At 42.3% G+C, this 27,730-nt stretch overlaps 1 protein-coding gene across 1 annotated transcript; it reads left to right on the top strand.

The window, feature by feature from the left end:
* The first annotated feature begins 9,533 nt into the window (after positions 1 to 9,533).
* On the top strand, positions 9,534 to 17,090 carry LOC142584201 (4 kDa defensin-like). Its single transcript, XM_075694364.1, has 4 exons — positions 9,534 to 9,603; positions 12,187 to 12,280; positions 15,534 to 15,593; positions 16,736 to 17,090. The coding sequence occupies exons 2-4, from the start codon at positions 12,238 to 12,240 to the stop codon at positions 16,855 to 16,857; spliced, it is 225 nt and encodes a 74-aa protein (XP_075550479.1). The 5' UTR covers positions 9,534 to 9,603; positions 12,187 to 12,237; the 3' UTR covers positions 16,858 to 17,090.
* The last annotated feature ends 10,640 nt before the right edge of the window (positions 17,091 to 27,730 follow it).

Here is a 27,730-nt window from a genome sequence, read left to right on the forward strand (position 1 = left end):
TTTGTCTATTCCGGTGACACCAGAGTATATCTGGAAAAACGGCTTCAGTTTTGCAGTCATTCGACGATGCGCAAGTGATTTCCAGCCTATATTTTCTGTAAATACTGAGACACTGCTCCGAAAGTCATAATTGCCAGAAACAATCCTGGCAGCACGGTTTTGAATTCGCGCGAGGTTTTCAACAAGGTACAAGGTTTGAGGGTCCCATGCTTCACAACCGTATTCAAGAATTGGACGCACATTGGTAACGTAAAGTTGTTCCTTTACATTTAAAGGGGCCTGATCAAGATTACGTCTTATAAGTTAAGTATATTGGATGGCTTTAAATCGCCTAAGAGACATGGCCATGTACTCAGCTGTCTACCGCAACTAGAAAGTTTTAACTCAGTGTCACCGTCGTTGCCTAATAACTTGCAACAGCACATGCTTCACTAGCTATTCCAGCCATTAGCGCGCAGGTGACACCTGGCAGGCGCGGTAATGGAACGGGAGAGCGGTAACGCTCAGCTAAAACGTTCTAATGTCGCCCTTCGTCATGCCCTTCCAAGCCAAAACAAACACTGGTGATCGAAACGACCTGCATACGTGGCTTAATGGCCCTCCGTGTCGCCCGCTCTTTGTGCACACATCCGGGTTGCCGGATCGGGCTACCTGTTGCGATAAGCTGAGCGTCGTGATATTTTTACGCCAACCCCTTATAGGCCTCTAGCTCATCCCCTGAACAATAAAGACGTTTTGAGTACTATAATAAACCACCTGCTCGAAGTCTGCTCGCCGTCAAGCCGATGCCACTTCCGACAGCATCCGCCTCCAGCGGCGCAACCAAGAACCAAGTCACGCTAAACATCACAAAAAAACCTCACTCGGAGTCTAAATATTCGGCGATTTCTCTTTGTGTGGCGGTGTCCTATAGTTACAGCACTGACAGTTGAGGGATCGTCCATGTGAGTAGAAATGTGTCACGAGCTCACTCTTTGCTTAGTTCGTACCTGGTTAATAAGCTCGAACATGTTGCGGTGCTACAGATGATATAAATGCTTTTTTTTTTGGCTAGGTCGTAAGCGTTCGCAAGCAAGTCAATGAGTAAATACTGAAGCTTTCATATAAATTATCGCTTGCAATAATATTTCACTAACTGGCGCTATTGTCGCGAAGTCACACAAGCACTCACGGAATCCAATCAAGTTCATTGCACTGGTGCACCTGAACAAGCCAAGCTCGTCTATCGCTACATCTCAATCTGACCAAATGATTCGCTGGCCGCACTGGTTGGTTGGTGGTCCTGAAGTGGTTAATTATTTTTCACCGTAGTCTTCAGGTGATAAGAAACAAAATGCTCCAGCTAAGCTATCTCCGAAGCTATTGATAGCATGCTTGATAGCTCTTCGCAGCTCTTGATCGCAAAGAGAGATAGTTTATTTGAAAGAAGGCAGAGATGTCGGCCTGAGCTAAAGCTCTCTAGCCTGCTACTCTGCACAGGGGGGAGGGGGAACGGGGACATAAAGGTGTGATGAGGGATGATGACAAACGTGCTGATAAATGCTGAGCGTAGGCTTTTCCCTCTACCTCCTACAAACAGCCAGAGACTCAAACACTGATGACATAATATTCAGCTGAGTCAAGTAAGGAAACAAGTTTCACGCCGGAACAGGCCTATCTTATTGCACACCATGCTAGGGAGAACTCTATCATAATTTTGTATACCTGAATACTTAGTACTTGTTAATGTGCTACTTTATATATGCAAGCCATGTATAACACTGTATGTCCATTTGATTTTGTCATATATTTGGCCAGATCGGCTATATATACATATAGCCCATCTAAATACGCAAAATATTTCTGCGTGCCTCGTTGCAGGTAATAAATTCGTATATACGTTCCTATTAGTGTCACCTAATGTTCAAACTGATTGCATACCTCCGCGCAGTGCTGCGAAACAGCATCGCTTTTGATCGTCTGCGTCTTTTTTAGGGCGAAAACCTTTCTAAGCTCGTGGTGAAGTTTGTGTCAGCAGACCTGACCGCCGGAGTATCCGCCGAAGTGCCATCACGCCATATGAAGACAGATTAAAGACAGATTAAATAATGAAAAACGATTGATAGTGACAGTTAGTGAATAGAGATAGAAATAGAGATTGGTAGAGCTTAATAATGACTCGTAATGACTAAGAACGACTACTAATGACTTGTAATGACTACTAATATCTCCGAAATGACCAATATGTCAAACGACGACTTGTAATGACAACAATTAATTAGAAATGACTAGACATGTCTATAAAAGAGTAATAATGATTAAAAAGACTACTAATGACTTGTAATGACTACTGATGACTACGAAATGAACACTATGTATAACGACGGCTTCCAATGACCTCAATTCATTGCAAATGACTAAAAATGCTTAGTAATGACCAGTAATGACTAATAATGACTAAAATGACTTGTAATGACTACTAATGACTATGATACGACCAACATGTCTAACGACGAATTGTAACAACTACAATTTATTAGAAATTATTAAAATGCTTAGTGGTGACCAGTAATGACTAATAATGACTACTGATGACTACATAGGACCAACATGCCTAAAGACGGCTTGTAATGACCACAATTGATTACAAATGAGCAAACATGCTTAGTAGTGAGCAGTAATGACTAATAAAGACTGAAATGACTTGTAATGACTCACACTGTGAAACCGTCATATATACTAGTAGTACTTGTAATGACTCACACGCCTCCCCCCCCCCCCCCCCCACACTGTGAAACCACCATACCAGGTGCTTGCATTTCGACATAGCTTGTGAACGATGTAATGCATAAATATAAAAATGCATTGAATTATGTTGTGACCGTTGTGGCGCGTAAACGTAAACGTTTCAGGAGGTAGCACGTTGCCTAGGATGAAGGCAAATACGCATCGTATTAGTTGTGTATAGCATTTGCTTCACGAAAGCATGACTCGACTTCAATTTCAGTGCGCGCGATGGATCTACATCTGCATAATCTGCATAATCTTTTTATTCCATCGTTAGCTTCCACACTTCTTGACCAATTAAAAAAAAGGAAAGAGTATCGTCGTCCTTCTTACGGCACTTGCGTTCTAGCTGATTAAGGCTTTCGAGAGAATCTTTGGAAGTTCCCATCTTAATTATTACGCGCTGTTTGTCCAATGTCTCCGTTCCCAGAACGTTGGCTTACAAACCGATTGCATAGCAGCCATCTACAGGGAAAAAATTATAAGGTTGGCTCAACCTTATAGCAGGTAAAAGATACCGTTGACACTTACATAGTGGCGTCTTTCTCTGTGTTACTTATCTGTTGAGAAGCCCTGACCTCTAAGAAAAGTATAAAAGGCTTACATACATTAGCACTACTAAAGCAGAATGCAATACAAAAAAATGAATACCGTAGTCGATGAGTATTCCCACATCGTAAAGGTTACGAGTAGAAAGCAGACGAAGCGGCGCCAAAACAATGATGCAAGATACAGCCCACTCGACTTCACGAGAAGGAAAACAGCCCGCAAGGAGACTGCAGCGTGCGTCCATCGCGGCAAACCTCTACGTATACGCCTTCGTATTTCGTGGTATCTTTGACACTCATTTACTTTACGTGTTTTCTGTTTCGTAGAAGTGAAATGCGGATGCATAGAAGGATATGGGGAATGTCGCGAATCGGCGCTAAATGTCTTCCGGATAAAGTGATCTCCGGGAAAGTGTGCCTGCTTTGCATTTGTGCATTTCTCATTATCAATGTGGACTCCGGTCGTAGCAGTTCGTTGTACATTTCTTCTCATTTTTTATAGGGCCATGAGATACGTAGATCAAAGGCGAGAAGAAAGACCGGGAGGTTAACCAAAATCGAAAATCGGATGTTCTAACCTACACGGGGAGATGGGTGAGTGACTGCTAGAGATATAAGGTAGAATGAGGGAGAGAGAGAGAGAGAGGGAGCATGGACACGCAATCACAGCCGGTCACAATGACCGCAGACATTCAGAGCACACGATCGCTTTAGCACAATTAGCACAACGAACACCAATTCAAGCCACAGCCATTATTGCAGGTTTGTTATCCTTAATAATTGTAGCACTGCCTTCGTCTCCCTCCGTTTTCATGGCTTATGGGGCAGGCATTCCAAGATGGTTTGTTTCGACAGCCGTCTGTGATCGCCGCGGGCTGGCGCACCCGCGAGCGATCGTCTCGGCACATGTTAATAGACCTGGGTGCCGAGGTGGCGGAGTGTCGTTACAGATATTGAACACACTAGCTGCAGTAGAAAACAAACTATTAACAGTTTCTACACCAGATATTGAAATACTGACAGTAGGAGGTGGAAATAACCTTTCACCGTTCTATACCACCCTCCTGATGGAAATTTGAGAGGCTGCCTAGACGTTCTCGAAAGCCTGCTTGTTTATGTAACAGCAAACCAGCAAGTATTATATTTATCGGGTGATTTGAATACTGATACGCGATGTGATTCCGCACCACAACGAGAATTCATAAGCTTACTAGATGCCTATGGCTTTTCCAATCTTATCGAAGTACCTACACGCATCACATGCTCCACATCTTCCTCCGTTGATATTGTGATCACAAACGCAGAAAAATGCGAGACAAAAAAAGGTGGCACTATACTGTCCGACTTAAGTGACCATCTCCCTGTTTTTTCCTTTGTCCCAGCTGAACGCCCTTATCGAGTTTCCCCAGCACCTTCTCCACATTTTCGACGTATTGATATCACCACACTTAACCGTTTCGTTCGATGCTATATGTAACAAGTTGGGACGATGTGCCATCATTAAAAGACGTCAATGAGGCGTATAATGCATTTTTGTTCAAAATAAAAACTGTCTATGACAAATGTTTTCCGCAAGTCCGTCCGCGCAAACGCAATCCTAAGAAGCCGTGGGTTACGCAAGAACTGCTGCACAAAATAAAGACCAAAGAGAAAATGTTTGCGCAATTCATAAAATCGCGCCAGCCTACCAAGCTTGAGAAATATAAAAAATACCGAAACCAGCTAGATCGAGAATTAAGAACTGCCAAGTTAAGGTATTTTAGTAATGCATTTTCCGAGGGATCCAAAAGAAATTTTCCCAACCAGTGGGACCAATTGAACAAATTACTAAATCGCACCTCAAAAACCACTATTACAACAATAATGAAAGATAATATAGCAATAAGTGGGGAGGAACTGTGTAATGAATTTAATAATTTCTTTGTTAATATAACCAAAACATTATGCTGTCCCTCTGACACAACTGTGGGTTACGTGTATAACACGCCATGTATTCCAGAATCCCTGTTCATGTATCCTACACATGAAGACGAAATCATGACAATGTTTAGAAATCTAAAGAATAGCAGAGCTGAAGATAAAGATGGCCTTCAGAGTAAACCCTTAAAGTTTGTAGTTGACATACTAGCCCAAATTCTAATGCATATCTATAACTCAGCTTTAGCATCTGGCGTCTTTCCAAGCGAAATGCAGGTAGAAAAAGTGGCTGTCATTCACAAAGGTGGTGCTACCTCGGATATGGCTAATTACAGGCCTATTTCAATACTTCCGATATTATCCAAAGGTCTGGAAAAGATTATTTACGTGAGAATTCATAGTTTTCTAGTTAAACATTCAGTTTAATCAGACAGTCAATTCGGTTTCAGAAAACAAAGGTCCACTGAAATGGCACTAATTAAGCAATAAGAGATAATAATAAATGCGTTTGAGGAAAAGCTCCTTGTACTCGGAATATTTGTTGATTTTTCAAAAGCATTTGACCTGCTTAATCATGATTTACTAATACAGAAACTCAATTACTATGGCATTAGAGGAACGAGCTTATTTTTAATTCAATCATATTTGAAATATCGTAAACAAATGGTCTCCCTTAATCACGCTATATCAAACTCACAACCTATCCTCTCTGGTGTACCCCAAGGCAGCATTCTGGGGCAGCTATTATTTAATATCTATATTAATGATATATTTTCTGCTCCTCTTCCTGTACACATACTAGCGTATGCAGACGACCTCACAATGCTTGCCTCAAGTAATACAGAAACTCACCTACTAGCACTCGGCAATCAGTTCTTAGAATTCCTGCGTCAATGGTCCTTTAAGAATTTCCTAAAAGTAAACATTACCAAGACGAAAGCAATATTATTCCGAGCTAAAAAAAGAACGGTGCGTGCAAATCTCGACCTTTGGTTAGCAAACAAAAACAATGAGGTTGTGCCAGTTGTGAAATGTCTTGGTGTTGCTTTGACCAAGTCTCTTAATTGGGATAAACATATTGAGAATATCCGCGCTAAAATAAACAGGAACAATGGCATCCTATGTCGCCAGAGGCACATACTTCGCCCTAAAGTGAAAATATTAATTTACAATGCATTTATATTGCCACATATAACTTATTGTCTCATGGTCTTGGGGACAACAACCAAGCAGAACCAAATGGAAATTCTACTTGCTCAAAAACGAGCAATTAGATTAATAGCTAATGTACCGTGGTGTACTCATACGGGCCTCTACTTTGCAAGGTTTAAGATCATGACAATATCAGAGTTATTCCCATTCAAATTGATCTCTATGTATAAAAACGCTGTTTCCACTAAGAATGAGTTCCTTTTATCAAGTCTCAACATGACTCGTTGGATTCTATCCTACAATACACGGAACAAAATGCCATGGAGTGTACCTTTCTGCCGCACAACATACGGTAAGCAGTCACTGACATATAATGTATCACATTATCTCAATATTCTGCAAAAGAACAACATCATACTTGAAGAGACTTCACGGCATAAATTAGCCAAATTTATTCCCATGTTTGAATGGACATAGTTCGTGATTGGAACATGCATATAGCTTCATGTACCTTCATTTTACTTGCATTGTATCTCAGTTTGTTGTAAATGAGTTTCCTGTGCATAGAATATGTGGAATAGTTTTTGTCTAACAAACTCCATGTGATAGTAGAGGCGTAACTTCACGCATATGTCAGATGTAGATATTTTTGTGGCTGTATTTCTTTTGTGTTTGTGAGTGCGCTTTTCCACTGCTGTTGTGATCAGCTGCTGGGCTATGCACCCCAGCAGAGGGCGCAGGGTGGCTCTGAAGCTGCAACAACGCAGCTTTTTGCCTTGCGTCCTCTCTCCTTTGTTGCTGATGTAACCTTGAGAGAGTTAATAAATATGTTGTATTGTATTGTAAGCGAGAAGAGTCAAACAAAACTTGCTGCAGGATGTGGTCTCTTCACGAACACCGTGATCACACGCTGCGTTGTCGGCCATTCCAATAAATAAAGCAAGAGCGAATGACAGTATATAGCCGGCACACAGTGTGACAAACTATCAGTACGACTGCAGCTGATAGTGCAGTTTCATTATATTTGTAGCCTCGATACGGCTCAGCGTTCTTTTTTTCTCCAACCAGAAATACTCTAATGAGAAATCATAAGAGGATTTTACATATATTGAAACGTTCTCTTGCACAAACCATAGGTTTATAAACAGTTTACAAGATTGTCTGGCGGCGCACGAACTCGTCAAGTACTTCAGCACTGCTGAAGTGATCCAAAAATTCTCGTCTACGTAAATTTTGGTGCGTGTTAAAGAACCCTATAAGTCATCAAAATAAATCCGGACTCGCCCATTACGGTGGGCCTCATAATAAGATCGTGGTTTTGGCGCGTACAAACCCGGGTATGTTTTTTGCGTGCGCGCGCGCGCGCGCGCGCGTGTGTGTGTGTGTGTGTGTGTGTGTGTGTGTGTGTGTGTGTGTGTGTGTGTGCGCGTGTGTGTGTGTGTGTGTGTGTGTGTGTGTGTGTGTGTGTGTGTGTGTGCGTGCGTGCGTGCGTGCGTGTGTGTGTGTGTGTGTGTGTGTGTGTGTGTGTGTGCGTGCGTGCGTGCGTGCGTGCGTGCGTGCGCGCGCGCGCGTGCGTGCGTGTGTGTGTGTGTTATGCAATAAATACTTCGAAATCATGCGCTCAGTGACTGCAGGGTGTGTGCATGGCTTTGCAAAGTGGTTCTAAGAGATTTGTTCGTAAGAAAGGCGCCAGCCAATCGGGATAGGGAGTGATAGCGATAGCACTCGTACAACGACCATCGGCCCTTACGAGCGAACAAGAACTTTGTAAATGCAGCATCTTAGCCTTGCACTTTGGCGACATGGAAGTGATGAAACGTATCTTTAATAAAGCAGATTTTTTGTACGTGCTTGCGCTGCTTTAAGTCTTGTATTTGCAGGAGTAAGGTATGACACGTTGATAACGACTCCGAGGGGCTCGGTAGGGTTCGTTCTCGAAGAGCTTGCGCAATACACTTAGCTGGCCAAATGTGCAGTAATCTCAATTTCGCCGCAAATGCAATCCATGCTTGATGGTTACACATGTGTATCGAAGCTGTGCTTATTATAGTTTTTTTTTGCGTGTAGCATATTGCACATGAAATCTTTGAACTGGATTGCTCAAAAAGGTGGGCATCACTTGCACAATAAATCTAAATGCATAATTGATTTATTAACAAATGTTCGGTAATTACGTTTTGACTGGTTGCTCTACGGCACAAATTGCAATTTACAAATTGTTAGTTTTTTGCCAGGCATACCCACTTTCTAATTAGTCGTCTGGATGGCACCAGTTTCGTTACACGTGCCGTGAAACATACGATAAAAATGGACTGTTTGTTGCATTTGCTTAACAAAATGGCATTTTATACAGGGAAGCCCAAATGTAACTGGAATGCCAGTGTATTCTGGCATTCCATGCTGATCACGCGCACAGCCGACACAAGAGCGCCTTCTTCGTCTTCGTCTTCACCACACATCCCACAATTTCGGAATAAATATGCTCAACCTTGCGTCATCCTCAGATTTCATCTCAAGTGGATACGCCTTGCAAGCTCTCCGGCTACAAATCGTAAATCGCGATTCGTACCGTAAAGCAATAACTTCAAAACCAAGTCACGGAAATATTGCGTCTATTTTACTCCTTTTGATATATTCTGCAAGTAACATCCGAATCTTCAAGCAGTACAGTTCAAAGATTAGAATTGTGCTACCTGCCGCATGTAATTTATTTTAAATATGTATAATAAAAAAAACCATTTAGCATAGATGCTGCCCTTTATTCTGCCGTTAAAATTATGTTTTCCTTCAAGCCTAATGACTTTATCCAAGATAATGTCATGGTTGCCTAAGCAGCCGGTCTACGTGTCTCGCATATAGCATTTCGATAAGAAACCGACCGGTGAGTTCAAAGAAAAGCTTGTGCTCAGAATTTATTGCAAGTTACAGCAGAGTTCAAGTTTACGCCGCCTGAGCGGGGTTGTTGCCGAGGCCTCGTGAAAGCAGCGCTTGGGCATTGTTGATGTCCCAGCCTGTTGACGCTGCAGCTCTGCTACAGCCTGCAGAGCCAAGTTTCTTCAGTAGTGTGCAACCTCGTAAACGTTCTTTGCACCTCTTGCTGGGAAAATCCAGCCACCAACCAGCGCCTCTTTCCTCCTGACTTCCGTCTAGCGTTGGATATAAAAACCGTTCCGCGACGCCAACGAAATCACTGATTCAGCCTGCGGCGCCGGGGAAGAAGGTGAGATATCTTGTACCTTGTCGGTTTTCATTTGGACGCGTTTGTTTTTGTCCTGGGTCAACCACGATAGCAAACATAGTATAAAACAAAACCAGAAAAATTTCTATTGTAGTACGCGATGAGCCATAAATACATTTAGCAAAAATAAGAAAGAGTCCGTTAGTGAATATACTACGTTTCGCACAATTACGTCATGCGCACTCGACCTTCGGTCAAACTATGTTTTGGTTAGTTCTTCTTTTATGGCCGAAAAAGTGCAGTGTTTCTAGCAAAGCGAATTTAGTACATACACGTTGCATTCTGTAAGCTTGTAATCGGCTCGGAACTGATCAGCTTAGAGATCGAGCAGAGAATCGCCGCTCATGACACGACACCAAAAGATACCAAGACCGAGAACGCAGTGTACCCTGCGGTAGCTTTGTCTCTTTTCGTGTCGTCGAAATATCTGCTGCAACGGTTTCTGCGTTCCAGCAAACAAGAAGCCCCAAGGAATTATTTAGAGAATGGACTAACGTCGCTTTTAAGCAGCTGCTTTTATCCTTTGAACCAGGTCTCCTTGACCACTGAGGCTGACTTCGTGAAATAATTCACTCCTCTCCAGAATTGTTCTCCATCTTTGGCAAGGACCACAATTCAGTAAGGAATGAAATAGACAGTGATCTGGGTTAGCCTAACGTACTTCATGGTCTGGCAATTTAACAATACTTAGGCTACCCTAGAAGCAAAATTTTCATTATTAAGTAAACATGGTGAGGTCTGTTTTAAGAAAGCATTTGGTAGATCTTGACAAAGAGGCAGGGGCTCCAGTATTTGACTTTGGCGATCAAATGGCACTTTGGAGCGCTTGAACATTTTCTAAACTTTCCAATTACACGCGAAATGAACCCATTCCTGAACATTACATTAAGTCAAAGACGAATTTATTTCTCCGATTTAAAAGTATTAGTTATTTCACTGCAGTGGCAAACCTTTTCGTGAACACGCGAAGCCCAGTAGATACACACGAACTGTGGTCTCAAATCTCACAAAAATTTCACAATTTCGAACTTCTGAACTGACCTAATGTCATTTCGTTGTTCATAAAGGAATAGATATGGTCGCCACTTTTTGATACACTTCTAGGAAGGAGAACCAAAAAATGTAGTGGAAGCTCGTGATACAAAAAGGAAATGAAAAGACGCTAACGAGGAGCGAGCCAGGCTGGCAACCTTGCCATCCCAGTGCAAAATGTCTCTTTCAAAATTTCTATTTTTACTGATAAATTGTATGCCCAAGCTCGACTCTACACCTTACTTACCGCTAGTTACCTCCCGACGCATTTGACGCATACATCCGCTCTCGCTGTCTGTTTACTTTGTCAGAACAAATGTATTTAAATTCACATTCCTTGCGCAAACAATTAGTGATCGGAATAATAGGTCACCGGAATGCATCTTATTCATTGGACACTTGGATGGCACTTCTTAGAAAATGTCAACCATTTCCTTTTTTTAGCGCTTGCTATATTTGTGCTTAATGTTTTTAATTCGTACATTGCCATTTAGTTTCCTTCACATGTAGTTTCACCGGCATCACTATTTTTTGTCGCGTTGATTTCTCTCGCTTATGGCAGTTTAAGACCTGGAGTTTATACATCATGCTTTGTATTGCCCCTTCTGCATGAGCGATATGGTCTGCAGCACTTCTATATATAAATAAATAAATAAATAAATAAATAAATAAATAAATAAATAAATAAATAAATAAAATTGAAAGAGAATGCGGGGAAAGATAACGAGAAGGCAGACGTCAGGTACTCTGGACATGCAGTTAGGCGTATTCGTCACTGCGTCACATACAATCATTAAGCAGATGGTTCTAAGGGAACCTCTTTTGTTGAAAGAGTGCCCTAAGGCCCTCACATAGAAAATAAAATCAAGAGTTTCTAACTGCATGCAGCTAAAGCATATTGTACGCTGCGACCCTCATGCGAATTTTTCATTCTTGTAGGAAGTGATGCACGTTGCTATGTCACAAAAAGATACTACGTATGCGCCAAATCGTGAAGTGTTTCAGGTTCAAATATTCATATGTGTAATAGAGTGGGAATGCCCATGTGTGGATCTATAACGGTACACGTTCCTGAAGTGAACGTATGCACCTATTAAACGTTTCCTGTGTCTTAACACATCGACTCTGAACACGAGAATTTGCCGAAAGCATTCCCACATGTGTCGTGACACAACATGAGGCGTTGGTGCAAGCTGGGTCTGCCATTTCAAAACTAGTGTTGCACCACGTAAGTTGAGCACGCATGGGCTTCCAATTTTTGTTGGCTGTCGCGGATAGATTCGTTTCGTAAACGGGAGCTTCCACTTGTCTCTTTCTTTCCCTATGTATAACCAATAAGTCGGACAACTGCTTCTTCACTTTAACGGTAGTAGAAAATGATGGTGCCTGCCTTGTAAGGCCACAGAAGATAGAATGGTGCTTTAGTTGTTCCCAGAGGAATTGCAAGATCCGGAAGCCACTCTTGTTATTCTTAGTTATTCGTACAAAATGCACCAAGACAAAAGCATATCAAACATGCCATTTTGTACTTAGTTTTGCAGTGACGTGACCGATTCACCGAAGTAATTCGGCTCCACAGCGAAAATGAAGGTCCTAGCTGTCGCCCTCGTCTTGGTTCTTGTTGCGGGTAAGTACATTGAAAAGTCTGCGAAGCACTTGTGGCTAGTTGATAACCCGCACATAAGTGAAGCTTTTCAGGTGTGAAGAGAGAGATGAAGGGTAACTTTGTATTCTTGCCATAGCTTTCAACGAACAAAGCTGAAGTGGATAAGGTCGGTTACTCTACTTGCTATCTCATCAGTTTACGTTTATTTATTTTTTATTATACAGTCCCACATTCGCTCGGAGAGCATTACAGTGGGGGGGAAGTAATACACATGTTAAACAGTTGTAAATATGGTTACATAACACGGTGACGAATAATGCAGTGCAGGCAGCATAACTATGCCAAAACATAAAGGAGAAAAAAAAAAAGAAATGGACTATATGTACATACATACACACATACATGGGCATACATGAACATATGAACACATCTACACTCAGAAATACATATAGTAGGCAAGGAAACGCGGAAAAAAAAAGAAAAAACATCGAAACACGCGAAATGATCACATGTCAAGCAGTTCTTCGAAAAAGGCTGAATTTGATGTTTTAGAAACGGTATCCTGAGGCAGAGCATTCCATTCATTGATGGTTTTTGGAAAAAAAGAATACTTTAACAAGTTCGTTCTTGACTTCATTGGCCTTACTTTTAATGGGTGTTCACGGCGATGGGATGTGTAATGCGGGTTAAGCATGTATTTTGATTTATTAATGCCAGTATTGTTGTAAAATATCTTATGAAAAAAATTGAGACGCAAGCAGCGCCGGCGTTCGGCTAACGTCGTAAGCGCTAGGCGTGTTTTCATTTGTGTGACGCTACTACATCTGCGATAGCTCCCAGTGATAAAGCGTGCCGCTCGGTTTTGCACGCGCTCTAAGATGTACTTAAGGTTGTCCTGATAAGGGTCCCATATCGTGCACGCGTATTCAAGAATAGGCCTTACGTATGTCGTGTATAATAACTTTTTGGTTGCCAGAGGACAGGGATGAAAATTTCGAGCCAAGAACATTAGTGTGTTATTCCCTTTCGCGGCAATCTCTGCAATGTGATCATGCCAAGTAAGATCGCTTGAGAAGTGAACGCCGAGGTACTTGGCCCCTGTTACGTTCGAAATGGTCGAATTATTTAGCCTGTAAGAATGGGAAACGTCAGTTTTTTTTCTAGAAAAGCACACGTAGTTGCATTTTGATTCATTTAGGGCCATGCACCAAGTGGTACACCAGTTAGAAATTTTATTAAGGTCATCTTGAAGGATTTTGCTGTCATTTGGATTGTTTACCGCTCGATAAACAACGCAGTCATCTGCGTACAATCGTAGGTTCGACTGGATGTTCTTCGCTATATCGTTAATAAAAATAAGAAATAATAACGGCCCCAGAACAGACCCCTGCGGTACTCCTGACGTGACCGGAACAGCTGATGAGCAACATCCATTTACCACTGTTATCTGTCTGCGGTTTACGAAGTAGTTAATTAACCAGTTCATTAGGTCAGCGGGAATTTTTAAGTGCTGAAGCTTGTGAATTATACAATCATGCCGTACCCGATCGAATGCTTTTTTGAAATCTAAAAACAAACAGTCAACGCTAGTACCTTGATCTAATGCAGTCGTTATGTCAAAAGAAAATTCCGTTAACTGTGTGTCACAAGAAAATCCGGCGCGAAAGCCATGTTGTTCTGTGTAAAAAAAGTTTTGCGAATTCAAATGCCTTATTAGGTTGCTGTATACGATGTGTTCCATAATTTTCGAAGCGCCGCATAGGAGGGAAATTGGGCGATATTGTTCTAAATTATTTTTTGGTCCTTTCTTATGAACAGGAACCACATGAGCAAACTTCCATTCGTCCGGCACGATTCCTTCGGATAATGACGTCATATATATTGTATGAAGAAGATTGCTAAGAGAACTAGCGCATTCTTTCAGCACGCGATTGGGTATGCCATCAGGACCTGTCGCTTTATTTGTGTCTAGGCTGGTAAGGATTTGAAAAATACCATGAATTGATAAAGTGATATCGGGCATTTCCTGAAGAACTGAGGCGCAGGACGGTAAAGGGATATTGCTCATCGGTGAATTAAGGGAAAAGGCGGACCTGAAATAATCGTTGAAAGCAGTGGCTTTCAATTCATCATTTGTTATCGTGCCATTGTCAGACGTGATACATTGTATACCAATTTTCTCTTTCCTGGTTTTTTTGGCAAGCTTCCATATAATATTGTGATTGTTTCGAATCTTTGCGTCTAATGTACTGAAGAAATGACGCTTCGCTTCACTAATTTTAGATTTACAAACTTGCTGGACAGAAAATAACTTTTCAGAAGTAACTGGCATCTTGCTTTTTCTGAGGTTCTGAAAAAGACGGCGTGTTTTTCTAAGGAGTTGACGGATTTCGGGGGTGATCCATGGTTTATCTTTCCGACGTTTGGCAGTTAGTAATTTTGATGGTATGTGCTCCGAAATTAGTGCAACTATTTTATCTTTCAGTACGCTCCAAGCAATGTTAACATCTTTTTCTGAGCAAACCTGTGAAAAAGCTGGAAGAAAATCAGTTAATTCACTGTTCATTGCCTGGTAGTTTCCCTGATCATAAAAGTATATAAGTTTTGGAGTAAGTCGAGCTCTATTTTGGTGTGGATAAGAAACGCTGGTTAAAACGACAGCGTGGTCGCTGATACCGGGAACACAGACAGGTGGAGACACCAGATCAGTTTCATTTGTGAAAAGGAGATCGAGGGTGTTGGATGACAGAGCAGTAACTCTGGTTGGGGACTCGACGCACTGAGTCAGGTTGAAGCTACTTGTGAGCTACTTGTGAACTACGTTAATTAACAATTAAAACGGAGCATCAATTCGGCTCGACAATTCGAAGCTCCTAAATGATGATACGTCCTCTTGTCTCTTTAACGTTGCGTTTTCTATGAATGCAGCTGCAATTTCGTTTTTGGCAGTGAAACTCCGCTAATTGTAATATGTACCGTGATCCTGCCTGAAGCTTCTTCTGCAGGAATCACCCTTCCAACTACATATCATATTACTGTGGTAGTTAACTAGCCTTCATCAGCGTAATGCGTACAATTAAAGATCAATCATATTCATGTTTTAAGCTTCTTGAGGAAGCGCTACACGGAATATGTATACTTATTAAGCGTAGCACAAGGGCTGCAACCAACATCAGTAATTCAAGTTTAATCGAGAGCTGCAACGGCCAGTTTTTAGAAAACGACAATGCAGAAAAGTCATCGAAATACTTGAAACATCCCCATGCCTGCGCAGGACTGATCAGCACCACGGTTGCTCAAGGTGACGAAAGTGAAGTGGCCCACGTTCGAGTCCGTAAGTGCACTTTGTGCCTGAATAGCTATATTCTTTGTTTATTCTTTAGAACACAGCAATATTTATTTTTTAATGAGCAAAAGCTATGAGCGCACGATTCCGAAGTATACACATTCTCATGACTCGAGTAAAAAATAAATTAGTAGATTATGTAACAGTGTCTGACAAGTCGCGCGAAAGGAACTCCTGCCATTTTGGACGCCTCTTACAATGCGTCGTAAATCGTACACATTGACTGAAAGGCACGAACGATACGCAAATATTGAGCATACATTCTTATGACGACTGGATCATTAACCGCTAAATAAGCGTAATGCCTGCGGAAAGTCAGACTGCCCAACGATGGCAGCGGCTAAACGGGCTATTCAGCAGCCGCTACCTATAGGGAGACTTAACGCCAGCGAAGATCCAGTCTTTAATGCGTGGTGCAAATATATTCACTGATGACATATGAACTCCAGGGACCGAAGACTATCACGTTTAAATGCACTAGCAAAAAGTAATAATCCCTAGGCACTACAAAGAAGCCTTCACTTTAAAACGCACACGCTATCTTAAAAACTGCGATCTAGCTTTATTTTTTTGTTGCTTAATAGGACGCTTTTACTGTGACACTTGTTTTAATTACTGGCACACAATATGAATTTTATTGTAGCGAAGCTTTGAGGAGCACATTCACTAAGACGCTGTACATACAGCGCGACGTAAGTCAGCCCGTTGTCTTACAGTCTAAATTATAATTTATTGAGCGAATTGACGAGGACCTTTTCACCAGCCTTCTTTTTTCCCGTAGTATTGAACGTCTACACATATGTAGAAAAGTTAAATACTTATGGAGAAGTAATATCACATGTCTCATCCACACGAGAGTGCTTTACATGGAAATGTTCCCGGAGGAAAGTTTGAGAGCTCTAGAAGTCACAGCGCAACACATCTATGCCACCGGTAATTTTATCCATACAGATTTACAGAAAAATCTCGTGCTCGCAAACGTACAGTTATGCGCACTAATTGCCTTTGTTATCATGTAAACGTACGTCGTTCTTACTAGTTCTTAATTTTCCCACACAGTGATATGTTGGCTACTTCAGTGAAAGTAACGTGATTTAAACAAAAGGCGTTTCTATTCCTTCTCATTCTAGGCCGAGGTTTCGGCTGTCCGCTTAACCAGGGCGCCTGCCATCGCCACTGCCGGAGCATCGGTCGCCGTGGTGGCTATTGTTCCGGGATCATCAAGCAGACCTGCACTTGCTACCGCAAATAGAAAACACGCCCTCGATTCCTAAACGGAGAACAGCCCATCGGGATAACAAAGCAATCCCTGCGCGCGCTTCCACTAGGGTTAATGCGTGATAACATTTGGCTATGTGCCTTCGCCGGCCAGTCCACGATGTGCCACTTGCTTTGCTAGTCGAAATATTCCTATACACGGCAGTGTACTCCCTCTACTCGCAATAAAAGATCATGCGTAGCGATTGCTTACGTTGTTATTGGAAAGTTGTTGCAGTCGATACCGAGTTTGGATCCGCAACGCCACGATAATCGGAGTACATACAGAGAGAGAGCGAAAAGAACTGTTGAATGAGTAACTATATAATCTGGCTCGCGGAAGGCTCCTCTTAAATAGGTAGTAGATTAAGCCTGTCGGTTACAGATATTACTGGCCGGTTGAGATGATGCTTCAACCGAACTTCAAGACGGCGATCATATGAAGCTTTTCTGGACACGTATTAACTAGCGCTCCAAACGGCCCCGGCACGGAGCTAGCGCGTTTTCAATGGAACGAGCGGGTTCTTCGCGAATAACAAAAGCTGCAGGTCGATTATGGAAAAAGGCAGGTGACAGACAAGTTCTGGAAGAAAATGCACACGAGCCAAATCCAGCGATCATGCTGTGGCAAACAATAATTTTGTTCCCAGAGCGGTTAAAGATTCAGCAATGGCAGCCTATGGAAACTACGAAAATTTGCACTCAACTTTCGAGACAAAAACGATAGTTGTGATAAGGCTACAACCTATATCGTTATAGCCGCTGCAGCGTATGTAGTCCGGAGACTCAGCTTTCGATTGATGCCTATCTCAACTCTCTAGACATGGCGTAACACTGTTCCCAAAAGCGATTTTTTAAAAAACACAGTCCTGCAAGTTGACGTGATGTCTATAAGAACCCGAGCGTATGACTTGCGGAAACGTTGGAAGCCACGGCCGAGTCGTTTAATCGCTTGCATCTCTCGTTTCGGCGTCATGCTGGCAGCGGAACGCGATGGGAACAGATGGGTGGGAACAGATGGGAACATAACTCACCGAGGGAAGGGAAGAAGATTCAGTGCCCTTCCACTCTGTGAAGAAGGATGACCAGCGAAGCTGTGTATGTGGGCACCTCCGCCTCGTACCGGCGCGACATTGCACTATCTTCGGAATAAGCCCACGTGTGGGGAGTGCTTAACGGCCGCTTCACCTCCACCGTGGGCCAGCCCGGCATTGCACTATCTCCGGGATTGGCCCAATAAGGGGTTTTTTTTGCTTACAACAACGGCACGAAAATTTCTTTGGACGGTAGAGGTATACAGCTTCACTGTAAAAACTGCGTGAATAAATATGGAAAGCGGACTGGCGACAAGCAACATGCTCACGGCGCCGTACTATTGATGACAGCACCACTAAAGGCTAAGTGCTTTCACGCTGACTTTACAGGTTTGCATGGACTTAGTGACGGGTTAGTTCGTTCATTATTACAGAAAGAACAGAGCTTCAAGTTGTTAACGCAGTGTGTGTGTGGTTCCTCCTTTGTGTCCCCTCTTGAAGCGCTGTTCTTTCCGTCCCTTTACAGATGCTCTTTTTCGGCGTCAGATACGCTTTCCAACTGCGTTTAATTGGAACATTTTTGGTCGCATTACTAGAGAGTTTTAGAATAGGGGCCCCAAACGTTTTGGGGCCCCAAAGGAATAGCGTCGAAGCCACTGCGCATGCGCAAGACGCAAACTGCGTTTGGGTTTTGCGTTGGGAACGCTATTTCACCGATTTAGCGGGAGCCCAAATAGCGGCCCCAAAAGCTTTGCGTCGGCAAACATGGCGGCACCCATCGAAGCGACGGCTCTAACCTAACACAAAACTGGTTTCGATTCGTGGTAACGCGTGAAGTTCGCAAGCTAGGAGAAGTGACTGTGGTTATCGCTTTCTCTCAACTAGCGTGTCTTATGAAGATTGACTCATTAGACGCCGCTGATCTTGAATTCGATTGTGGATTTTATGGCTCGTATAGCCTAACACGGCTAAGATTGGCTGGTGAAGGCTAGTAAAGTTGGTTTGCTCAAAAGTAAGCGTAACTAATTGTTTGCTGCTTGCAGAATAACCTCTAAATTGTACATAAACGCGAATACACGCAAGTCAAAATTATTATTCCTGTCACAAAATGGTATATTTTATTTAATTATTTCTAATAGCTTTCCTTTGACGCCATAATGGCGCTGTCAGCGCAAGACGCTATCCGCAAACGTAAAACCCTATTCTAAAGCTCTTCACTCCTACGTGCCCTAACGCTAACACCCACAAAGCTCTTTGGGCCCCAAACTATTGGGGCCCCTATTCTAAAACTCTCTACTCTTACAGAAGCCTGTTTAATCAGAATTTTTTCGCTTCGCTAAGTAATCTCGAGGACGAGCTCAAACTGCTCATTTTATTTAGCCATCTAAGGTCAATTACGGAAAATTTAACTAACGTAGCTTTGTTAATTACGCATACAATTTCTAAACTTACTCCACATCCAGAGGTTGCCAGTCTGAACACCGAATGATAAAATGATGTTACCAGTGCTTGTATTGGTCTAATGGTGATCTGTGTGCGGTTAAAAGCAGCCGGCATAATAATGGTGCTGTAGGCTTCTTATAAAGCAACTGTGCAAGTTGGAACAGCTTATCTTGGCGCAAAGAAACTTCATGAGCTTAAGCACATGTGCCCAACCTTGCACTTCTGCCTTTATAACCGATTCTCCTGCATTATACAAGAAGCACCTCAGCACTGCGGTACATCACACAAGGTGTGCGAGAACATCGTGCGCGCTTCCAACTAGATTTCTGAGCGTTGGTGACATCAGCTTGGTTTCTTGGCATCATCAGGAAAAATAACAGCAGACTGGGGGAAAGTATTTTATACATTTCGAGTACTTTATAACATATGGATCAGCGCGGACACGTACGTGAGAACGAAAAGTACTGAAGCATTAGGATGAGGGTTTTGGTGCATGTATTTTGGTTGTCTAGTGTTAAAACCTGAACAAGAAAATACTCTGATTTTGGGACCATTAATGCTGACATACGTACAGTCACGTGAAATATGAGCTCCGACACAGTACCCGTGGTTGAACTGACCCCTGGACTACAGGGCTACGTTGAACCACGAAATGCTGATTTGACAAATACCATTAGTCGGAAAGTGTTTAGCTCTAGAATTTTTGGTATGTCGGCGCCGATGTGCAGTCTTGGGGGCACTTTTTACCACGGGCACTGTCTTTGGGCTAAAACTCAAAGCCACTGAACAATATTTTTTTTTGGGGGGGGGGCGGAGGGTAAGCTTTTTTTTTTCGTCTAAACACTGTTCCAAAGTTATCGGTTAGCTCAAGACGCGCCTGCATGTGTTTCTAATATCCAGTATGTTGTCACGGATTCAATAGCGAAAGAGCGTTATCTTATCAGATTGCGCGCCTGAAGCGAATACTGGCGTATATTCTCCATCACATTTGAGGACCCGAGATTGCGCTGCAGTGTACGAGCATTCAAATCTGATGAACCAATGCGTTAAGCATTGGTTCATTAAGCACAGGTGTGTCCCGAATAAGCGCTTCCTGGAATTTGATACATGGACTCTGAACTGGAGAATTCGCCGCAATTATTTCCTCACGGCATGTACGACAACGTGAGGCGACTTAGAGCAAACCGGCTTTGCCTTTTCGAAGCTAGCGCCGCAGCATGTAAATTGAGCACACATGTGTTTTCAGTTTTTGTTGGTCTTCGCAGATCGATTCGCAAAAGATAGCTTCCACTTCTCTCTTTCTTATCCTATGCATAACAAATAAGTGGAACCGCTCTTTGCTCACTTTAAAGGTAGTAGAAAAAGATTCTACCTGCCTTATGAGGCCGCAGATGACAAAATGGCGCTTCATCTGTTCATGGAAGAATTGCAAGAGCCCGAAACCAGGGTTTTTACGGGTCCATTCTTTCTTTTTAATATTCGGGCAAAAGGAATCCCGGCAAAAGCATAGATCAAACATATCAAACATTATACTTTTTGTATTTAACTTTGCAGTGACGATACCAATTTACCGAAGTCTTCAGCCCCACAGCAAAAATGAAAGTCCTAGTTCTCGCCCTCGTCTTCGGTCTTGTCTTCGGTCTTGTTGCTGGTAAGTACGCTGAAAGGTCTATAAGCGATTGTGGTTACTTAATGACTGACCCGCAAGTCAGTGAAAATTTTCCCTTTGTCAAAACGGAGATAACGGGAAACCGAGTATTCTTATACCAAGGTTTTCGACCAATAACGCAGCAATGGATAAGGTTCGTCACTCGAGCAATTGGCTATGCTGCCTCACAAGTATACGTGAATTAAACCAATAGCATAGCAGTTCGATCGTCTGAACGTTAGGCCACGGACGCATGCCTGAGTAAGCGCAATCGAACATCATTATGTACTTCCCGCGTGCAAGCCAGCGCGGTGAGACGCCGGCGCGTTTTAGGAACACTCCGCGAGATTTTTCGCCGTCATCAGTAATTAGACCTGAAAGTACAGATTCCTTTAGTTTGAGTATATTTTCATAAAAACCTTACTCCCATTCACGATTTAACTTTGCGTCAGAATTCGAACGCCAGATGGCGAAGGATATGTAGGCGTGTTGATGTTCCAATCGCGGAGGATGGTGCACAGAAGAAGCTGTATTCTAAGACCGCGGATTAGGCAACTTTGTTTGCTAGAACGATTTGTAAAACAGCCTGCGCAGACTATGCAGACCCTGTCGGCTCGTGCCATCGTTTTTACACAAGTAGTCGCCGAGGTACGGTGGGTGGAATAGTATCTGTCCGTGCGTGTTTTCAGCATCGAAGCACCGCGTGCCTCGCAAGGCACAATACACGTTCCTGCGCCTTGTCTGAACGGCAGAGCTCGCGCGAATCACCAATCGCAATATAGCAACGGGGGACCGCTCCCTTACAATGACCACTCCATTAGTTGAGATGCAATAATAATGCGCTGCTGCGTACGCGGCGCACGGCGGCACTCGACGCCGGAGGCCCCCTGACGAGGCGCTGCGGGACCAGGAGGCCGACATTAAGCGACAGCGTCGACAAAGCCTTGCATTCACAAGCGCGAAATGGACTCGCACATCGTGCCCGCCGTGAGCAGTACGGGAATGCGAGGTCAACCCTTACAAAAAATTTTATAGAAAGTCAATAGACATTCTATAGACACCTCTATAGACTAGTCTATAGACAGTCTATAGACTTATGGCCATACACTTCTTATAGACTAGTCTATAAAAAGTCTGAGTCTATAGACTGTCTGTACACTGTCTATAGACAGTCTATACACTTATGGCCATACATTTTATAGACTAGTCTATAAAAAGTCTGAGTCTATAGACTGTCTATAGACTTATGGCCATGCACTTTTTATAGACTAGTCTATAAGAAGTCTGAGTCCATAGACTGTCTATAGACGGTCTATAGATTTATGGCTATACACTTTTTGTAGACTAGTCTATAAAAAGTCTGAGTCTATAGACTGTCTATAGAGTGTCTATGGATTAATTAAAATTCATGTTTGTAGACAGTTGTCTGTAGGATGTCTATGGACAAGTGTATAGGCTTACAGTTCTACTTTTGTAGACTGAAGTCTATAGAATGTCTATAGAAGACATTTGTCTGTAGACATTTTATACACTTCAGTCTAGAAAAGTAGAACTATATATACAGTTCTACTTTTGTAGACTGAAGTCCATGGAATGTCTATAGGCAAATGTATATAGATAGTCTATAGACATTCTATAGACTTCAGTCTACAAAAACAGAACTTTATAATCCGATACACTTTTTTCTATGACATTCTTCATACATTTGTCAACAAACATGAATTTTCATTAATCTATAGACACTCTATAGACACAGACATTTTATAGACAAGTCTACAAAGAGTACATAAGGTCATAACTCCATAGCGGCTACCTACAAGCTAGTTTACATTTTTGTTTACATGCGGTAGCAAAAAGTTTTTAATGTATTTATGCATGTGCACCTGTTCCTTTTCATCTGCACTTATGCATTACCGTTAGTAGATTAATAATGCACCTGAACCAGCTGTACTTTCATATATGTTGCATAAACAGAAAGAATTTATATAGTGCTGAATCATGCCGTGCAAAAATAAAACAAATGCACCGGCAATGCATTAACCGTTTTTATTGCTCGATATAATAGATGAATTCCTTAAATTCATGTCTTATGCTATTATGGAAACAGACTAAATATTTACACTACTCCTTGGCAAGCATGCTCGCCAGGCTGGCCTTGACCTTTGTGTCATTAGTCCCAAAGGTGCTGCAGGTGTATGCTGCAAATAAGTAGATGCAGCAATATGAGGCAAAAATAACAAGTGTGTATTCTTTGTATATTCATTAGGCAGCTTAATATATTTGCTCAAACCATCTAAGTCAATACTTAATGCGGTTTAACTATGACTAATGGCTGCTTGTCAATACAAATCAGTACCTTTATACAATGTTTTATTCCATGGTATGGTAAACAATTAAACAGTCACAACTGCTGCTCGTGCTAGCAACAGTATGTTCCCTTTTATGACAAGTTCATATATGATGAATTAATGCATTATCCCAAATGGTGTCTATATTTATTGCTGAAACGTTACCCAGTTGGGCTGTCTGTACATTTTTTTTAATAATAATAATAATATTTGGGGTTTTACGTGCCAAAACCACTTTCTGATTATGAGGCACGCCGTAGTGGAGGACTCCGGAAATTTTGACCACCTGGGGTTCTTTAACGTGCACCTAAATCTAAGCACACGGGTGTTTTCGCATTTCGCCCCCATCGAAATGCGGCCGCCGTGGCCGGGATTCGATCCCGCGACCTCGTGCTCGGCAGCCCAACACGTACATTTTTTTTCGGCTGGTAGTTAAGTTGCCCGTGCAGAGGGATATTCAGAAGACGTGACTAGAATATTCACAGTATCATGCCTAAGTTTGTAATTTATTTTGCTTAATACAGATTTAAATGTCTTTCTCATAATTTTAAATGAATGAGTCATTGGCCATAACTTCAACAGAAGGCAGATGGGTTGATTGTATTGATATGGTCACTTAATTTCTTACAGGTAATGAGGCCTCTTTGGCATGGTAACAGGTTTCCAAGTTAGGTATACCACATGAGCACCCGAAATACCACACGAGCACTTTGTGTCATGACACGACAGATATGCACCTCCTAGGAAACAGAACTGATAGTATAGTTCGAATGAATTCTATCACAGTAAATTATTTAAGGTGCCGCCATAGGAATCTGAACCTGGCAACGTTTAACGTTAGAACGTTATCTAGTGAGGCGAGTCTAGCAGTGTTATTGGAGGAATTAGAGGGTAGTAAATGGGATATAATAGGGCTCAGGGAGGTTAGGAGGACAAAAGAAGCATATACAGTGCTAAAAAGCGGGCACGTACTGTGCTACCGGGGCTTAGCGGAGAGACGAGAACTAGGAGTCGGATTCCTGATTAATAAGGAAATAGCTGGTAACATACAGGAATTCTATAGCATTAACGAGAGGGTGGCAGGTCTTGTTGTGAAACTTAATACGAGGTACAAATTGAAGGTGGTACAAGTCTATGCCCCTACATGCAGTCATGATGACCAGGAAGTCGAAAGCTTTTATGAAGACGTCGAATCGGCGATGGGTAAAGTCAAAACAAAATACACTATACTGATGGGCGAATTCAATGCCAGGGTAGTCAAGAAGCAGGCTGGAGACAAGTCAGTGGGGGAATATGGCATAGGCTCTAGGAATAGCAGAGGAGAGTTATTAGTAGAGTTTGCAGAACAGAATAATATGCGGATAATGAATACCTTTTTCCGCAAGCGGGTTAGCCGAAAGTGGACGTGGAGGAGCCCGAATGGTGAGACTAGAAATGAAATAGACTTCATACTCTGCGCGAACCCTGGCATCTTACTAGATGTAGACGTGCTCGGCAAGGTACGCTGCAGTGACCATAGGATGGTAAGAACTCGAATTAGCCTAGACTTGAGGAGGGAACGGAAGAAACTGGTACACAAGAAGCCAATCAATGAGTTAGCGGTAAGAGGGAAACTAGAGGAACTCCGGATCAAGCTACAGAACAGATATTCGGCTTTAACTCGGCAAGAGGACCTTAGTGTTGAAGCAATGAACGACAATCTCATGGGCATCATTAAGGAGTGCGCAATAGAAGTCGTTGGTAACGCCGTTAGACAGGAAACCAGTAAGCTATCGCAGGAGACGAAAGATCTGATCAAGAAACGCCAATGTATGAAAGCCTCTAACCCTACAGCTAGAATATAACTGGCAGAACTTTCTAAGCTAATCAACAAGCGTAAGACTGCGGACATCAGGAACTATAATATGGATAGAATTGAACAGGCTCTCAGGAACGGAGGAAGCCTAAAAACAGTGTAGAAGAAACTAGAAATAGGCAAGAATCAGATGTGTGCGTTAAGAGACAAAGCCGGCAATATCGTTACTAATATGGATGAGATAGTTCAAGTGGCTGAGGAGTTCTATAGAGATTTATACAGTACCAGTGGCACCCACGACGATAGTGGAAGAGAGAATAGCCTAGAGGAATTTGAAATCCCACAGGTAACGCCAGAAGAAGTAAAGGAAGCCTTAGGAGCTATGCAAAGGGGGAAGGCAGCTGGGGAGGATTAGGTAACAGCAGATTTGTTGAAGGATGGTGGTCAGATTGTTCTAGAGAAACTGGCCACCCTGTATACGCAATGCCTCATAACCTCGACCTTACCGCAATCTTGGAAGAACGCTAACATAATCCTAATCCATAAGAAAGGGGACGCCAAAGACTTGAAAAATTATAGACCGATCAGCTTACTGTCCGTTGCCTACAAAGTATTTATTAAGGTAATCGCAAATAGAATCAGGAGCACCTTAGACTTCTGTCAACCAAAGGACCAGGCAGGATTCCGTAAAGGCTACTCAACAATAGACCATATCCACAAATGTGCAGAATATAACCAACCCTTATATATAGCTTTCATTGATTACGAGAAAGCGTTTCATTCAGTCGAAACCTCAGCAGTCATGAAGGCATTACGGAATCAGGGTGTAGATGAGCCATATGTAAAAATACTGGAAGATATCTATAGCGGCTCCACAGCCACCGTAGTCCTCCACAAAGAAAGCAAGAAAATCACAATAAAGAAAGGCGTCAGACAGGGAGATACGATCTCTCCAATGCTATTCACAGCATGTTTACAGGAGGTATTCAGAGACCTGGAGCGGGAAGAATTGGGGATAAAAGTTGATGGAGAATACCTTAGCAACTTGCGATTCGCTGATGATATTACCTTGCTTAGTAACTCAGGAGACCAATTGCAATGCATGCTCACTGACCTGGAGAGGCAAAGCAGAAGGGTGGGTCTGAAAATTAATCTGCAGAAAACTAAAGTAATGTTTAATAGTCTCGGAAGAGAACAACAGTTTACGATAGATGGCGAGGCACTGGAAGTGCTAAGGGAATACATCTACTTAGGGCAGGTAGTGACCACGGATCCGGATCATGAGACTGAAATAACCAGAAGAATAAGAATGAGCTGGGGTGCGTTTGGCAGGCATTCTCAAATCATGAACAGCAGGTTGCCACTATCCCTGAAAAGGAAAGTGTATAACAGCTGTGTGTTACCAGTACTCACTTATGGGGCAGAAACCTGGAGGCTTACGAAAAGGGTTCTGCTGAAATTGAGGACAACGCAACGAGCTATGGAAAGAAGAATGATGGGTGTAACGTTAAGGGATAAGAAAAGAGCAGATTGGGTGAGGCAACAAACGCGGGGAAATGACATCTTAGTTGAAATCAAGAATGTAATAAGGAGGGAAGATAACCGATGGTCATTAAGGGTTACGGACTGGATTCCAAGGGAAGCGTAGCAGGGGGCGGCAGAAAATTAGGTGGGCGGATGACATTAAGACGTTTGCAGGGACAACATGGCCACAATTAGTACATGACCGGGGTAGTTGGAGAAGTATGGGAGAGGCCTTTGCCCTGCAGTGGGCGTAACTAGGCTGATGATGATGATGAAAGATGAGATTTTTTTATAGGCTATCGAGGTTCAGGACGTTTATTTAACGCAAAAAAAAGATATTGAGTAAGAAATGCCTTGTCAGTAGGCTTGACTTTCTTTTTTTTTAATAAATGGAACCAATTTCCCTAAATTTTTATGAGGTGAAACGTTTAAAAAAAATTTAACACAGAGATTCTCTGGAAACTTTGTATGACATATAACAAGACAGCATACCTATGTGGCCATTTTAAAATTTCCCGATCTTTTTCCAAGCCTTCCCTGGCTGTTTTCATGAAAACTTTCTGGCAATCTATGAAGCCTGCAGCTTAAGTGCAATAAAAAATATTATTTTTATTGCTTGCCAAGTACTGCCAGTCCATAATATTTAGATTAAACGAATAACACGTCAGTCACTTGACATGCATTATTAGATTCAACTGACTTGAATCCCTTGTTTAATAAAGCTGACAAGGGCTTCGGCAAGTTCGTAATTGATGGCCACACGAGTATAGCACGGAAGACACAGAGACACGCGTAAAGCAAATGCAACAATGTGAGGGAAAACTATTCAGTGAGTTTTTTTTACGGTTCAATAGTAGTTTTCAATATAATTTGATCTCATCAGTTATGCCTCTAGTTAACTTTGTTTACCTCTGACTAAAAACTACATGGCAATATTAATCAGTACCATTATGATGTTTCGTTATATTACAGTTAGACAACCGTATTGGTCGCCGGTGCCAGCAACGGTACGTTTCGTTTCAAGACAGGTTCATGTGACACACAGTGTACTTATAAAAATAAAAGAAATGCGAGAA

This window comes from Dermacentor variabilis, chromosome 1 (assembly GCF_050947875.1).
Source record: "Dermacentor variabilis isolate Ectoservices chromosome 1, ASM5094787v1, whole genome shotgun sequence".
NCBI classification, from domain to species: Eukaryota; Metazoa; Arthropoda; class Arachnida; order Ixodida; family Ixodidae; genus Dermacentor; species Dermacentor variabilis.